The following is a 17510-nucleotide window of genomic DNA, read 5'->3' as shown; positions in this document are numbered from 1 at the left end:
ATTGCCAAAGATGTCGACGTATGTCAGCCTGTTAACATTGTTTGCCAGACAATGTACACAAAAACTAAAAGACAAAGAGCATTTAAACAAGAATAAAGTACCAAAAAAACATTTAAACATTTTAGTGATCGCATTTCTGAGTTAGTTATAAAACTAAATACAATACAACATACATATATAAAAATTGGCAAACCAAACACGTTACAAATAGTTGCAGTTTAATAATTATAAAACGTATTTACTAGGTAACATTAATAAGCTGTTATGAAATTTCTTTGCATGTTGCATACATCTTTGCATGCCAGACGTCTTCAGATAGATATTAAAAAACAGATCAGAGGTCCTCTTACTCTCAGACATGGGGTTTTTCATCTGAGGGTACCTTTGTAAGGTAAAATTATGTTATTTTAGTAATTGAAGAACTAGAATTGTTTTTTTTTTTTTTTTTTATTATTATTTTATTAATCATTAGCTTGCACCACCAGACATATACTATATTAATACTATTGGTGGAGCCAATTTATTAATATAGGTTGGGAAAGAATATATTATAATAATGAGGTAACAAAATTCATCAATTATTTCCTCTTTTTCGGTTTATCAACGCCTTTTGTGATCGGAGTCGGACGGAAGTTCTTAAAAAATCGCCGCTCTTTATTCTTCGGTTGCGGCGCGGTAAATACGTCCTGAAACAATACAAAATATTCAATACCATACATAATTTTCCTCTCTCAATTTTTAAGACTTTCATCAAAAATCTATTTTTTACTTTATATTAGCTTCACCTGTATGTATGTAACCGACCCCTTTGAACTCGATTTTGTCCTACTTGGAACGATCAGATTTAATTCAAACTTTGCGCACCTGTCAAAGATCGATGACAATGCAATAATCCGATCAAAGCATCCAAATATCCTAATTAGATTTGCCAGGATTAATTAATTCCTTTCCGCATCCTTTGCATGCGAGTAAGAGAGATAGAGCTAGTGCGCGAACTATACTCAGCTCAGCACAACCTCGTATAGACTTTAATATGGTAGTTGCGTTTTGTTCCGTGTACGACATGTTTCGACAAATCTAATACGCATTCTATTATCATTTTATAATATCCATAATATATTTATAACCGTGATTTACCAAATTGTGTTCTATTATCTCGAAGCATCTATATTCGGGCGTTGCTCCTATTCATATGAGACACCCAATCCAACATTAGGTGAGAAACGTGCCGATGGATGAATGGCAGAGAGTGTTAAAAAATGTCATGTCGCTAGCGTCAACCTCAGGGCACCAGGCACACCCTGTTGTTTAAGTGCCTTACCTTTCTACAGTACCTCTGGGGGGTGGACCGTTTATTTGTCCTTTTCTCGTGGGAATAGTATGGAAAAAAAACAACAACAAACCATAACACAAAAAAGAAGGATATTGGAAAAAAGAAGACAACTGGCAATGAGAAGAACATCAAAACTCTCAAGCGAAGAATTAGAAGAGAGAAAGAAGAAAAGGAAGCTTTATATGAGAAGTTATAGAGCCAAAGAGTCAGAGAAATCCAGAGAAGAGAAGTTCGTTTGCAGCAAATGCGGCAACATGCAGCTGAAGTACGAACCACAGAGCCAGAACATGTCAGAGAAGTTCGTTTGCAACAAATGCGGCAACGTGCAGCTGAAGTTCGAACCACAGAGCCAGAACACGTAGAGAAATTAGTCTGCAGCAAGTGTTTCAACGAAACGCCAACTCCAGAAGATTAAGTAGATCCAGCATAACAGGCTTTATGCAGGCAATTAACACATTCTTTGATGTGATATGTGAAGTTTGCACTAAACGGTGCTATCATTATCAGACTTCTAGATGGATTGCAGATTCTGTAACAACATCATATTTGCCCAATGTATTGAAACAAAAAGATTACATGATCATGTGCAACCGTTGCAAGACTCAATTGAGTTCAAAGAAATGATTTATAGTTTAAAAAATTTAAGTTTAAAATACAAAATAAAAAATAAATAATAGTATAAAAAAACAGCTTTATATAGAAAACTAAACTAAAAAACAGAAAGTAAGTTTTAATAAATATTAATTAATTATAAGTTATTAATAGTTTGAATAAGAAAAAAAAAGTTTTATTGTAAACAAAAGAGTGGGGTGCATGGTGTCAAGTAGTTATGAATATTTAATTGTCAGAAATGAGAAGGATTATCATTTCGATAATATCTTGAAGAACACACACTGTTCTAGTTCTTTTAAACTGTTATTTATTTTAGTGTAAAAGAATACCTTAGTGACAGTAATATGCCTATTTAGTTAACTTTTGTAACTGTACCTATAACTACATTTGTAATTGAATTATTTGCCTTATTAATTTAAAATTACATTATTACCTTTTTCTGATTATAGTATTTTTTTTTGGCTAATAAAATAAATATTTTTATCTTGCAGGCTTTACCGGCCCACTACAGGGCATGGGTGTCCTCCTACAATGAAAAGTGTTTGGGGTTAAAATATTCTTAGAATATGTCACGCTGGCCCAAGTTGGATTTGGTGGCTAAGCTGCATCATATAAACATTACATATAGTAACACATTAAATCAATGTTCTACTTGTGTGTCTATATTTTTCACTTCAATTTATATCTTTATACAAACAGTTGACGAGCGCATATTTCTTTCATTTAAAAGTCCTAACAAAATATAAGGCATGTGATTCAACAATAGAATTAAGAACATACTGAACCCTCATTCAAGCAATTATTGCATGAAGTGCATTGTATCCAAAAAAGTAAAAACACTCAGCGCACGTCTTACTGCACACTCGCGGAATATTACTAGCTCACAAACATTTTTAAATTTTTCCCATTCTAGTAAACGTTTAGACAATAAGAGGTAAAATAGTCAGTGTCAACTACTAAATGGAATGAAGTGACTAGCCGCCTTTTTAAGAAACACTACTAAAATGGAGTGGTTTTTGATGGTTCAATATTAGTGTGTACCGTGTGTACACGGTTTCTCTATGTTCTTAATTTTGTGGATTCAACATACATTGGCTGGTTTAGAGAGCGACGCCGCTTGTCCGTGCACGGGGGTATCAGGCCGACGACGCCGCTTAAGATTGGCGAGAGCCTCCGGCTCCGGGAGCATCCTCTGACCGTGCGAGAGCGCCGCAAACTGTCGCTGCATGTTGACAGTCTGCCAGCAATAATATTATGTACTACAAGTAAAAGTATAATGGACCTAATGGCACTTGTTTTAGAGTCGCTTATCGTGTAGAGTCACTCTGCGAGCGATGGAAAGAGCTATATTAGAAGTATCTCTACGTGATCAAATCAGAAATAAGGAGATCCGTAGAAGTACTAGAGTTACTGGCATAGCCCAACGCGTCGCAAAGCTGAAGTGGCAATGGGCGGGGCACATATCTCGGAAAACGTTGGACGATGGAGTTTGGCGCGCCCTACAAAATACCTATGTCCAGCAGTGGACGTCTATCAGTTGAAATGATGATATATTATATCCAAATTTAAACTTTAATAAAATGCAAGTGAGGTCCATTTTACACCAATGTTCAATATTTCCATTCTCAATTGCGAGTGAGATAATCTTGTAAGAACCTACGTAGACGTATCTTCCTTGCATACCATACATGTGCCATACATATTTAGTGGGATATTGCTTTACATTAACACACTGGACCTGCTTTTAATTTTGTAACCAGGTGGGGGACTACGGCCGAAGACGGCCGAGACGAGACCTGTGCCCTGTAGTGGGCCGATACCTGTGGGTGGATAATATCTGCCTACCGGCTCCGATAGTAGAATAAAGAACACTTACATCCAACGAGTCCACGCTGGGCTCGCTGAAGTAATCAAACAGCATGTCCTCTAAAGAGTTGTTTCGCTGGGGAGTTTGCAAAATCGGTGACCCATTCTTTTTGTGGTCTTGCTGCAATCACATTCAAAAGTTACGGAAGAAATTAAACTTCTATGTGTCATACTTATTTATATACTCGTAATTAACAACTAATAATCATCGCCGTAGTGGATATAACCAATGTGCGTTAATGACATCATAATTCCAAATTCATTTATTTCAAGTAGTAAACTAGAGTTTATAAGCACTTTTGGAACGTAAAGTCAGTCTGTCTGTAGTGACTCTACCACCGGTTCGTACCTACGGCCGATTCTGCCGAGAAGAGCCGGTCAGAAACTCGGCAGATTGCTCTTTTTCAAATCATTTTACAGTTTACAATCTTGAGAATGCAATAGTAGTATTACCGTGCCCTGCGGAGTAAGCATAACAGCGACATCTTCCGGCTCTGGCTCAAAGCGCGCAGGCTCTCCGCGAGCGTTGGACGCTTCCTTCATTATGTTGTTAATTCGCTTCTCTAAGCCCCTTATCTTCTCTTGTAGGACATTCTTTTCCTTCTCCTATAATAAATAAGTAAACTTCGACAATACACACATTGCCATCTAGCCCGAAAGGAAACGAAGCTTGTGTTACGATTACGGATGATTTTTTTATGAATAATATACATAAATACTTATGATATACAGATACCAGACTGGGAGAAACACTCAGACTCTGGAATACATTCATGTACATCACACAAACATTTCCAGTTGTGGAAATCGAACCCACAGCCTTGGACTCTGAAAGCAGGGTCGCTGCCCATTGCGCTAACCGGTTGCAAACGGATACTGAAAAGAATGAAGCGGTGATAGCTCCGTTGGTATGACTTTGACTTCACTTTCAAGGGGCCGAGTTTGACTCCTATCGGGCACGAAATTTTATACGCAAAAGAAAAAACACTTGCTTCAACGGTCTAGGAATCAATCGTGAGGAAACCTGAATGCCCGAGAGTTCTCCATAATGTTCTTAATAGTGTGTGAAGTCCACCAATCCACACTGGGCTTGCGTGGTAAACTCCATCTTTAACTTATTAAAGTACTCGTACATTAAATATTTTTTTAAAGAGGGCTCAATAATCGATACTGAAGCCAACACTTCAATTTTACTTCATTTTTGCCTAGTCTCATGCCTAGTTACATGTCTCTCTGTATCTTGGTCGCACATCCTGAAACTACTAATTAATTTTAATAAAACTTTGCATGTTTCGATTCATACCTAATAGTGGGACATAGGATACTATTTATCCTCTCACTTAAGGCTTAACAATACTGATTACGTAAAGTTTGTATTAAAAAGTTAGAAATTGTTCTTCAGCATTGGAATCACCAACATGGGATTTCGATTCTTCCTTTAACGATTGCTATACTTCGTTAGAGATGGGTACTGAACTGCTTAAACCAAGTTCTCTATCAAATATCCAAAGTCGGGCACCCATCCATTAACTGACTTGGGTCAACGTTGCTCTCGATTCATATGTGGTGCTTCTTTTAAGCCACTATAGGAAATTCACCAATTAAAAATGTACACCAAGCGGTGCTTCAGCCTCCCATTTGAGTTCCATTCCCGGCACGCAATTTTCTGAAGTTATGTGCGTTAAGCAATGACAACATTCGCTCAGCGCTAAAGAAAAACATCGTGACTTGTCAGGAAACCTGCCTCAGTTTTCCATAATGTTCACAAAAGGCGGCCTGAACATTCTGAGAGGAGACTCATGGCCTCTAATAGGCCAGTAATCCATGATATTGATGAAACAGAAATAACTAATTGAATAAACCATACCATTTCGTTTCTTTCTTGCAAGAACTTTGTCATTTCCCGCGAGAGCTCTTCATCCTTGCCCTAAACATAATATAACATTACTACTTACTGTACAAATGAACATTAATTGACGATATATCAGTGCAGATGTTTATTTAATTTTTTTTTTAATCTCTTAATTACTTTCTCGGCCCATTTTGTATATTGCACGAACTGCTCTATTCTGTAGTACCAAACATAAATCAATATCATAACCCATAATAAAATGCCCTAAGACAAATTGCTGTGAAAGTGACTAAATTAAACAAGTCTGGTAGTTTCTACATCTGTCATGATATTATGACGTATTTTTGTAACTGTGTTATATGCTGCAGACCTAAGACTGTTCGATAAATTATTTATATGTGGGCCCCATTGAAGTTTAGTATCTACCAGCTCCAACTCCTCATAATTTGTACAATGGTTTTTTATTGTTTAACATCCTGTAACGAGAATTTAATACACTTTGTTTTGACATTAATGTAAATGAAAAGCAGAGAAGGCCTTAATGCAGATCCCTGAGGGACACCGTTTAATCACAAATGATCATTCTAATCCCTATCCCTATCCCTATCCTACTGAATATAATAAATGTCAATGTAAGTTTGTTTGTTACGCTTTCACGCAAAAACTACTTAACCGATCCGACCGAAGTAATATAGGATACTTTTTATCCCGACATTAAGCTCGGTTCCTTTGGAAGAGGGGATAAAAGTGTTTGTCGATTTTACACCATAACTCCGACAAATTATAACCAATTTAAATAATTATTTTTGTACTATATAGGTTATAATATGTGTTTAATTATGGCACCGTAAGGATCTGCATCCCTACCACGACGCTGCGACTACGCGTCCGTGGTATATACCACGGACGCGTACGAATCGCTTCGCATATTCGTTTCTGATCCGCACCGCTAGGATCTGGAATGCCCTTCCAGCTTCCATTTTCCCCAGTGCCTACAATATGAGTACCTTCAAATCAAGAGTGAATAGGCATCTTCTAGGTTGCATCAACGCTTAACATCAGGTGTGATTGCAGTAAAACACTCGTCTATAAACATAAAAAAAGCTCCTATCAGTTTACATCGGTTAACTTACTAGGAAACTTACCCTAATAGCTGCTTCACATTGAGACACCCTTGCCTTGAGCATTCTCTCTTTTTCTCTCGCGTTCTCCATTTCCATCTCCCAATCTCTTTTCATTTTTTGCAATTCCATCTGTAGTTTAGCGTGCTCCTCCTTTACGGTCTGAAGATCGAAGCTAGCTTGTATGATGGTGGACGTTTTGGAGTCCAATTCATTGTTTTTTTCTTGAATTATTGCTGCTAGCTTTTTTTCTTTTTCTTCGGTGGCTTCTCTGTTTGGAAATTTTATCGAATATTCCAAAGATCGATAAATCAAAGTCAAATTCAAAAATGCATACAAAATTTCAAAAGCGGAACTATTCGAACCAGCATTTCTCCAGCAAACTTCAGTTGCTACAAGACTGATAATTTCGGTTCGACTTAGGGATATGCATTAAGTATAACTGCTATACCCCTTACAGGTCAGCCCGTTACCATCTTAGACTGCAGTCAACGGCAACTTGTAATAAAATTAAAAAAAAAAAAGAGTCGCAGATTTAAATCCTGCCATTCAAGAAATTTCACACTGAGATGTGAAATAATTGCTGTCACAGTAATCCGTGATCGAATTTGACCTCAAATGTAAACACATCCGATGTTATGGTTATAACTTTGCGTAATTTTGATGACAACTCTGTACATATAATAATTGTGGTACAAATACCCCATCCTCTAAGTAGCCTCTCTCTAATGATCCTTTCTAAGTATCCCTATTACAAGTAGAATAATCTGTTCTTCAGGTGATCTACTAAAATCTTAAAGCACCAACTACTATGATAGAGATATTTATAAGCCTCGGTACCGATTATTTATTAAAGCAGTCTCGGAGTCAGTGAGATTTTTGTTTAGTGTCTCAATTTCCGCTTCTAATTTTTCAATTCTTGCGGTTTTCATAACGCATTGCTCCGTTGTGTTGCTGAGGTCTGATGTAATTCTGTCTATTTTCATATCCGCATCCAAAAGTTGTTTCTTGAAGGATTCAAGTTCTTCTTCGTATAAAGTTAATGTCTAAAATAAATTAAAGTTATTTTTGTATTCATAGGTTTTAATAACTTTGATTTTCTTCATTGTTTTGTATTGAGTGTTTCTTGTAAGAAATTGCTTTATTTACATTGCTTTTTTGCATTGCTTTGTATTGGGTTCTCTTGTCAGAAATTACCCTGTACCTTGGGTAGAACGTATCGGTTCTTACCACTAATTTGTAATATATAATAAATCGTCAATACCACCAGATCTGTATTAGAACAGCATGGATGGTCTAAGTTTCAATTCAAGCTATAATATGAAATAGGAGCATTGAGACATTGGGTGAAAACAATAAAATAAAACCTTCAACGAAACGAGCATTCTAAGCGTCGCCTAATACCCTTAAAATATATATTGGTAGCTACATTGAAGAAATACGTGAGAAAAACGGTAATAGCCCAGTAGTTAGGACTTCTGCTGCTTCACTTTCGAAGGAACTCTCGTAGCTTTAGTAGTTTAACCTGGCGAAAGAATTTATCACCATCCCCATAGAAATATGTAAACATAGCTATATGAATGAACGCTTCAAAAGTGCCTGTGATAGGCCTGCAGAAGAGAGAGAAAAAGAATAAAAAAAAAAATTTCTTTGAATAATTGAAATATCACTTGCTTCAACGGTGAAGGAAAACGTCGTGAGGAAACCTGCATGCTTGAGAGTTCTCCATAATGTTCTCAAAGGCAGTCTGAAGTCCATCAATCCGCACAGGGCCACCATGATGAAAAACAGCCTAAACCCATCTCATTGTAGGAGACCCGTGCCCTGTTGTGGGCCGGTAATAGGTTATTATGATGACACTGTAGCCTTAAAACATATATTCATAACCATACCCAGCTTGCGGATAACAGCTAAATGTAGATAAAAGGATCTTAACCTCTCGTTTATTATTCACATCCTTTATTAATGCCTCGTTTTCCCCTCTCAGTATTGCCATGTTATTGTTGAGTTTTTCACACATACAGGTCATTTTCTAGAACAAGAAATATACCGTAACCTTTATTGCAAAGGTATACAAATAATGAAACCTAGATATTGTTATTTAATACTTGTTTCTTCATTTTGAAAATTAGAAAAGTTTTTAATTTATTGTAAAAGATGTCATTTAATAGAAAAAACGTTTTATCAAGGCCTTTTCCAATGGGTTGCCCACAAATCCCACAGTCACCACGCTTGGACACGGGTTTTAGTATAGAGGAAAAATAACATTATTCTGGACCTTTTAAAAAAATAAAAATCAATATTTTTAGTTTTTGAAGTAAAACTTCCTTAGGCGCGACAAGGGAGTAAAACTAAGATCTTTTTTCTGACGGAAGTAACGCTTACGTCAGACGTCTGTGTAGTTTCCGCTATTTAAAAATAATAATTGGGATTTGTCGTAAGTATATGTCATATACTCCACGCTTCTTGACTTATACGCCAGCTAGTGGCAAATATCATAATCAATTAGAATTATTTATTTCCAATATTTTCAAACGGATGAATTGTGAATAGCAAAGTGAATAAAAATTCAACAGTTTAAAAAAAATAATTAAATTGCAAAGTTTTTTGAAAATCTCTAAATACATATGCATGTTTATTTATTACTTTTGTAATAAATAAATTAATAATAAAAGTTTTACTTCAACCGCGCGTAAAGGCTACACGCACACACTTTTTTTCTTCTTCTTTAAATTGTAACGTAATTGATATTTTATTTTTTATTTATTAAAACATATTCTGTGAAAGTCGATCGTGGAGGGTCTGTTTAATTAAATGTTTACTTGTTATGTACCCACAAATTATGCAAATATATAAATATTATTTTTATTACATTATATTATAATTAAATATTATTTATATTTGTTTGTCCTTTCTTCTCCCCCTAACAAAGCAACCGATTGACTTGATTTTAGTCGTAAAGTTTACCCTGAAAAAGACGTTACATAAGCTGCTCCATCTTATGAAAACAAACGGTTCCCAAGTTATTCGTAAATAAACCGTCATAAACGCAAACGAAGAATGCGGGCAACAGCTACTTAGTACTAAATAAATCAAACAGAACTATGTTCAAAGGCCTGAATCGCTTTGACGTTTACCTCGAGGTCAGCTTTAAATGATTCATTGGTAACCAAGGCTTTCTGGTGTTCTTCTTCTATCAGAGCCAGTTTGTCTTGCAGGCTGCTGTTCTGGTCACAGACACTCTTCGTAAAGTCTTCCTGATTGGTCAGCGCTTTTTTTAAGGACTCAAGCTGCTCTGCGGCGTTCTTCAAACTACGAGGTGTTATAGATAATATGTTAAGGATTAATTTAAAAAACAAGTCGAAACTTCCGCACAAAGTGTTCTGTACCATTATCTATAAAACTTTATTTTTAAATCAAATACATAACTTAATATTATGTAAATATTTCAAGCTTCTATCTGTTGCAGTTGTCAATATCGAGCAAAACGAGTAAATATAAACACGATAAATTTGTTGCTTGTTGCAAACAGCATAATATTTTTACAATAAATTTCATTTAATTTCATTTCATTTCAATTTCATTTCATTTCATTTCATTTCAATTTCATTTCATTTCAATTTCATTTCATTTCATTTCATTTTATTTCATATGTGAAAATTTAACTGTCTCACTATCGCGGTTCATGAAGTAATTAGGTTACATCATTTTTATTTATTTAGTAACGCACCCTGTAAAGACATTACAGTTGCCCAATTCGTCTCCCCGGGACGAGAATTTAACAATAAAATATAATTACAAAAAATAAAATAAAATTAAAACATAAAAATAAGCAATATAAAATTAAGAATTAAAAAAAAAACAATAGGAATAACAATAACCAAAAATTAAATAATAATAAAAACAAAACATTGGAACATATAATTATTATATTAGATCACCTACTCTCTAATTTAAACATTTTAATTTGTTTTTCTAGCTGAAGCGATCATGACAGTGACATACAGACTGACGGACAGACTGACGGACAGACAGACGGACGGACGGATAGCGGAGTCTTAGTAATGGGATCACGTTTAATCCTTTGGGTACGGAAAACTAGAATGACTTTTTTTGTCTGGTGGTTGATAAATAACAAAGAAGGTACTGCACCGAATCAGCCATCTCTGAAAATCATTAGGACGAGCTAGACTATGGCTAGATAATAGTGGTTTGTACATGATTTTCATTAAAAAGAGTTAAAAATGTGCTTTGTATTTGATATTATAAATGTCAATGTAAGTTTGTTTGTTACGCTTTCACGCAAAAACTACTCAACCGATCCTCATGAAAATTTGTACACATATTCTTGGAAGTGATAGAAGTAATATAGATCTTAAATATACTTTTTATCCCGACATTAAGCTCGGTTCCTTTGGGAGAGGGGATGAAAGTTATTGACGATTTTACACCATAACTCCGACAAATTATAACCGATTTAAATAATTATTTTTGTACTATAGAGGTAAACTGTGGTTGGAGATAGAGGACTGAACTCCTCAGCGGACAGCAGCAAACCCCTCATTCAAGGCTTAGCGATACTGAATACTTTAATTTTTTTTAGATCTAAAACTAAATTTAATGCCACATCTAAAAACAAAATCAAACGCAGACGAAGTCGCGGGCAACAGCTAGTAACTTATATATCACCACTTAAAATGAGATATTCTGTTACTTTTATTGCTAATGCGAATGTAAAGATGATAGGTATGTAAAGAAAATAGTAGGTAAGTATTTCACAACTCTTGAGCGATAACTTTTTATGGACACTTTTTATGACTGATAGTGATGGCACATCTAGCATATTATTATTGATCAAAACTTTTACGAGTAACAATGAAAAAGGTTCTCACTCATTGTCTTTTTTCATCAAAATACTTTTCGCCTCAGCTAGCTGGCTGTTGACAGCGTTGGCCATGTTCTTCAATTCACGTTGAAGATTCAAAATATTGGCATCTCTCTGAAAAGTTTGCCTTTTAGAGACCAGGGAGGCTAAAATGCGCTCTACGATCACCTACGATATAATTATTTGTACATGTTCGACGTGTTTTTGGATAGAGATAGAGAAAATAACGGATACAAATAATCCTCTCGAGGCGCGCATGCTAACCCTACTTTCACAAGGCTTTTCGCTGGGTTATTTTTTCACACCCATTAAAAATAACAACACCTTTCCAAAGGTAAAACTGATAGTCCTACACACGAAGGCGCACCTTGGTTCCTCCCCATCACTCTTGGAAGCACTTGGCAACTTGGGCGGCCTAAAGCAAGCTCGGCTGAATAGAATGACCCAGCGGGGAACCGCGGCCCTACGTACAATAGACGTTTTCGGCTGACTAAGTGCGGTGAACTAAGGCATAGAAAAAGAAGACAGTTCCTAGACCTGTCACCGCTTTTATTCGGAACACGTCCTTAATATTACTGCAGGGTTCAAAAGTTACCTTCTCGAGGTCAATCTTCGTAACATCGAGGCTTCTCTTGAGCTCGTTGACCGTGGCGGCCAGTTCGTCCTTGCCGTGGAGCGCACTCTTCAGCTCGAGGATCTCGGCGTCAGCGCGGCGCTGCGCCCCGCAGTACACTTCCTTCATCTGGCTCTGATGCTCGCTCAACAGTTGCACTAAACTCACAATATATCTTGGATCTAACAGTAGCCGTCAGTAGATAAGAGATGAACTGCTTCGGTTGGTCTTGTTTCACAACGAATACTAGAAAAACTACTTAACCGATCCTCATGAAACTTCATACACATATTCTTTGAAGTGTTAGAAGTAATATAGGATACTTTTTATCCCGACATTAAGCTCGGTTCCTTTGGGAGAGGGGATAAAAGCGTTTGACGAATTTACACCATTACTCCGACAAATTATAGCCGATTTAAATAATTATTTTTGTACAATAGAGGTTATAATATGTGTTTAATTTTTCCCAAACTTTGTGTAGATCTGATGAATGTGGTTGGAGATAGAGGACAGAACTCATCAGCGGACAGCAGCAAACCCCTCATTTAAGGCTTAGCGATACTGAACACTTTAAAAACAAAATCAAACGCAGGCGAAGTCGCGGGCAACAGCTAGTCTAGTGATAAACTAACAATAACGATGGAGGAAAATACTATGAGAAAACCTGTTTTGAATGAGACCTTTGCCTTGTAATTGATACAGATGAGAACCCGAACTTGTATACTTGTTAGGTTAGGTACTAATCATATCTAGGTCAACCTAAAACCAACACAAATGTGATAACACTCAACGTGAAAGTTACGTACATTTGGACTTCAACTCCTGGATAACCTGGCTGGATTGCTCTTTCACCTGCAGGTGGGACTGCTTTAAGTCACGCACCACTTTGTCGGATTTCATATAAGCGTCGTACAAGGCTGCCTGGTCCGCTTTTGTTCTGGACGAAGTCTGCTTACACTGTTCCGTGAGCTCTTCCAGCACTTCACAGATCTTGCGGGTAGCGCTAAGCCTAGGTTCAAAATTCAAACAAAGAATGGAATGCCAGAAAGAAACTTTATTTTCTCGAGCTTTAAAGTTTTTTATGTCCATCTCCAATATATTACGAGTAGGTATCCTGCTGAAATAAAAAAGTAATTCATCATGGAGTTCCTAATAAAACGGTCTGGTGCGGCCTGGGTCCAGCGGCTCCCAGCGACTCGCTTGAATTCATCAGTTCATCTCATCGGGGGTCTACCAACGCTGCGTTTACCGGTGCCACACCGAGGTCGCCATTTCAGCAGCTCGTGACCCCGACGTCCATCGGTTCTCCACTATAGCGTCGCGAATATTTGAGCTCTCTCCTTCGCAAATTACGGGGGTTTTTAAATTTTAAATTTATAAAGATCACAGCCTTGTAGTTCCTATCATTAAAACTAACATCTTTTGTTCTACGACTTTTCAAAATTCCGTATTTATTTATTTCATACTAAAAGGTCAAAAAAACATGCTATTTCTTTAAAGTGACTATACACTGTGACACAATCCCGGGAAAATGACCGGTTCCCGCAGGATTCATGAAAAACCAAAATATTTTTTTATTCTAATGTAAACAATTACAAGCCGAAAGCTTTCTGGTATTTTTTATTTAACTCTGTATATGTAAACGAACTTGTTCAAGGTCTCGGGGCGGTGTCGCAACTCGTCCTGGTGCCGGCCGGACAGCGTCTCGTACTGCATCTGCAGCTCCAGCATGTTCTGCTGCAGGCGCTCGTGGTCTCCCTTCACCTGGGACAGCTTCTCCTTGAGCTCCCAGTACGCGGTGTCTTGCGCCACCTGCCACATACACGCGAATGCCTCTACTGCTCTCTGATAGCCCTGATGGGTAGGGTTTCGGGGGACCGAGTCCCACGTGATGCCCGCATGCTCATACATCCAGCTGACAGGTTCCCAAGTACGGTACACTGTAGAACCTGCAATGTGCATAGTCAGGAGACAAGACCATTTACAGAAATGAAGTAAAAACAGCGTGAGGCCATGCATGCCTCATCCCGTTTTCACTAACTATGGACTAGCCTAAATAAGTAACGCTTATCATCTAAGAGTTGGTAAAACGTTTTTTTTTTAAAGACATAGCCAATATTAGGCATTCTATTAAAGCGGTGCCTAGGTTTAGTGAAGACGGACATAAGAGTTCTTCACAATATTTTCAAGGGCGCGTAAAGTTTATACATCCGCATCGCGCTAAATCCTTATTTTGAGAGGAGACCCTTGCCCTTTTAGTGGTTTGATGATGAAACTTATTATTTAGTTTATTATCATTTCGCATAAAAAAACTACTTACGTTACACACTACACTTTGACCCACCGCGTCGCATCGCGTTGGCCGACTGAGCTATTATTTAGTTTGATCAGCTCGGTCGATGTATATTGTTACCTTTACCTGAAACCCTTCTCAGGAATTGGAGTACCTTTGGTAATGGATTTTTTTGAAATTCTGATGTATTTTTACTTTCATTGTTACACATACTTTTATACAAGCACAAAATAACAACTCATATTACTCTCCTAATAAAGTTCATATTTGCATAAAAGGATTTTCGTCACCGCAAATAATATTCATCAATAATCAAACTAAGAATACCGATTGTGCCGTATTCTGCGGATTCAACTCATAAAAAAAAGATTGATTAATTCCCTATTTAATCCCTAAAGATTAAATTGAAAAAAGTTAAACGAGACTTCCATAAGAATTCGGATTACAAATCTAGATTTGCCAAAAAGGTACGATAGAGACCCAATGAGATTTGTACGAAAAAATAAAAAGAAAAAATTAAAAAAGAAAGAACTTTTTAATTTTATTAATTAGGTACTTTAAATATTGTAGATACCGACTTATCTCATAATTTTACATGAAGGTACAGACTACAGTTGTGTTGTGTTGTATACACTTTAAAGTGTTTATTGAAAAAAATAACGCGAATAAACTTGTAAGAAACAAAGATGAAACTACTGAATAGAATTATATTGTTATTTCGTTTTATATATAGTTATATATACCTGCAGTTTTATTAGTTCCACATTTTCCTTCGTTACTTTTTCTTGAACTTTACTCAAATCTTCCACAAGCCTTTTTCTATTTGCTACCCTATGAATATCTTCGATGTTCATGTTTATCTAAAAAAGATTTTTATTAGATAAGAATTACTTATATTTGAAAAATGATAAGTACCTAACTTTATAATAGATGTAGGTACTTTATGAATACTGCAACCGAATATTTTCTAATGCCAGAGAATGGTCAATATTGAAAAAAAAATCGATCGTGGCGGGAATTGATTGAAAAGAAGCGGCAAAAACTCGGAAAGTCGGGACCAATTCTTTTTTATTTTTAAAGACTGGATGTAATGGTCATTTACCGGCCAGACAATTTACCAACGAGAATACAAACTCCACGGATCCAAAGGAATCTAATATAAATGTTTTTTTTTTTTATTCATTTTACACCTAGATTTCAATTCAAAAATAGTTTTTTTCGCATGATGTGTGACCTTAGTTCAAAATTCACACTATGTAGTCTGAGCTCGAAGTTATAATTTGTGATTTATGTCTATTCGGCAAGTTTTAGAACGAGTTTGTCAGTGTCATTATAATTAAGTCCTGCTGTCAATGTCACCATCACACAAGTGACATTGGATTGCGGGTATCTTTTCATTATACTCTAAAGACTCCGTTAAAATAAAAAAGTAAGAGGATAATATTTTACGATAAGTTAAGTTTTAAATCTAATGCACCGTTGTGTAGTTCCTGATAAGAATGTTGGGTTTCGAATTCAACACCAGTAAAGGAATAATGATAGTTATGTAACTTATGCCGTGCTTAAGGTTAGAAAAATCAATTTCAGATGCTCACTTCATCAATTCTCGGTGGGCTGAGAGCGGCGCGCGCATCGGTGGTGGTCACGCGGAACTTGGCAGCGGCACAAAAGGCAAACGACCCCATCCAGCAGCTGTTCCTCGATAAAATCCGGGAATACAAACAAAAGAGCGCGTGAGTTCCAAGTTTATCATTCCATTTCATTAGAACTACAAGACATAGGAAGCTCACCATAATAAAACAAGCAAATTTCTTACCCGTGGAAAGCAGTCTATAAAATTGCATTCAAATCATCATCGTCATTATATCACTCCTGGGCATGGGTCTCCTCTGACAATGAAAAGGGTAGTAGCCAAGCTGGCCTAGTGCGGGTTGTTGGACTCCAATATATTTGAGAACATTATCAATAACTCTCAGGAATGCAGGTTTCCTCACAATGTTTTCCTTCACCATTGAAGCAAATGCATTGCAAAGTAAAGTCAAAGTCCTACCTACTGCTATCACCGCTGCATTTAATTACTCAGCTACGAAGGTTTTTCACAAGACTGTTAGCTGGGAGTTACTTTGCTTATAACAATCTCAAATTTTCATAGCTTTCTATAGAATAATTAATTCCAAAACCATTTTATCACATAATAATATTATGTAATTAAAAATTCCTAAAAATGATTAATTCATTGGTGCTGATGCTGTTGAACACAAATGTCCAAACTAAATTGACAGGAGTAAAAGTAGTGCAGTTTACCATATTATGTCTAGTACTGTTAGAACTGTTTATTTAACTATGTTTAGAGATTTTATACAGCAGAATTGGATTCATTATAGTAATTTGTAAAAATTTTTTGCAGAGGTGGGAAACTAGTGGACCCAAGCCCATCCATTGAAAAAGAGTTGAAGACAGAGCTAGAAAAGCTAGAACGCCAATTTGGGGGAGGTTCTGGAGTTGACATGACCTCTTTCCCCGCCTTCAAGTTTGAAGAACCTAAACTAGACCCAATTGATGAGCAAGCTGCACCTGCCAAGTGAAACTAGCAAAACATAACCAATAGTCCTAATATAAACTTGTTTAAAGGTTAAATAAAAATTGCGTAAATCAAATCTTTACTTTATTCCTTATTCAGAAATTCTGCAGCAAATCATTATTAAATCGCACTACTTGCTTGCTTAAGCTAGGCAATTCTTATTCTAGACTCCAGATTTGTACCAAATACACTAAGATTTACCCACCTATGCTGTTAAGTGTGATATTATTATTTTTTGTACTATACAAAAGAAGTACCAGCACATTACCTCCTATTTATTATGTAGCTTTTAACTCAATTTTTTTTTTCAATATAAGTAATTAAGGCACCACCTCTTTTAATATGTTCTCTGAA

General features: G+C 36.4%; 2 protein-coding genes across 2 annotated transcripts; one reads left to right on the top strand and one right to left on the bottom strand.

Moving 5' to 3' along the window:
- Positions 1-549: 549 nt before the first annotated feature.
- Positions 550-15429, bottom strand: LOC120632198 (putative protein tag-278). Its single transcript, XM_039902003.1, has 14 exons — positions 15319-15429; positions 13931-14094; positions 13089-13291; positions 12265-12440; positions 11677-11783; positions 9922-10096; positions 8721-8816; positions 7625-7830; positions 6809-7055; positions 5679-5738; positions 4265-4417; positions 3822-3932; positions 3036-3182; positions 550-686 (listed from the first exon to the last, which is right to left on the bottom strand). The coding sequence occupies exons 1-14, from the start codon at positions 15427-15429 to the stop codon at positions 579-581; spliced, it is 2064 nt and encodes a 687-aa protein (XP_039757937.1). The 3' UTR covers positions 550-578.
- A 492-nt stretch (positions 15430-15921) lies between these two features.
- On the top strand, positions 15922-17232 carry LOC120632230 (ATP synthase-coupling factor 6, mitochondrial). The gene is made up of 3 exons (XM_039902034.1): positions 15922-16004; positions 16163-16308; positions 16983-17232. The coding sequence occupies exons 2-3, from the start codon at positions 16163-16165 to the stop codon at positions 17158-17160; spliced, it is 324 nt and encodes a 107-aa protein (XP_039757968.1). The 5' UTR covers positions 15922-16004; the 3' UTR covers positions 17161-17232.
- Positions 17233-17510: the final 278 nt, after the last annotated feature.

This window comes from Pararge aegeria, chromosome 19 (genome assembly GCF_905163445.1).
Source record: "Pararge aegeria chromosome 19, ilParAegt1.1, whole genome shotgun sequence".
In the NCBI taxonomy this organism is placed as follows: domain Eukaryota; kingdom Metazoa; phylum Arthropoda; class Insecta; order Lepidoptera; family Nymphalidae; genus Pararge; species Pararge aegeria.
The sequence above is the reverse complement of the archived record's forward strand: the minus strand, read 5'-3'. Positions and strand labels throughout refer to the sequence as shown.

Coding starts and splice junctions, on each gene's coding strand:
- LOC120632230 (XM_039902034.1), top strand. CDS start 16,163: ATGCTCACTTCATCAATTCTCGGTGGGCTGAGAGCGGCGCGCGCATCG. Junction 16,309..16,982: donor GAATACAAACAAAAGAGCGC/GTGAGTTCCAAG, acceptor AATTTTTTGCAG/AGGTGGGAAACTAGTGGACC.
- LOC120632198 (XM_039902003.1), bottom strand. CDS start 15,429: ATGAACATCGAAGATATTCATAGGGTAGCAAATAGAAAAAGGCTTGTG. Junction 4,418..5,678: donor TGCAAGAAAGAAACGAAATG/GTATGGTTTATT, acceptor TATTTATTATAG/GAGAAGGAAAAGAATGTCCT. Junction 687..3,035: donor CGCTCTCTAAACCAGCCAAT/GTATGTTGAATC, acceptor GTATTGTTTCAG/GACGTATTTACCGCGCCGCA.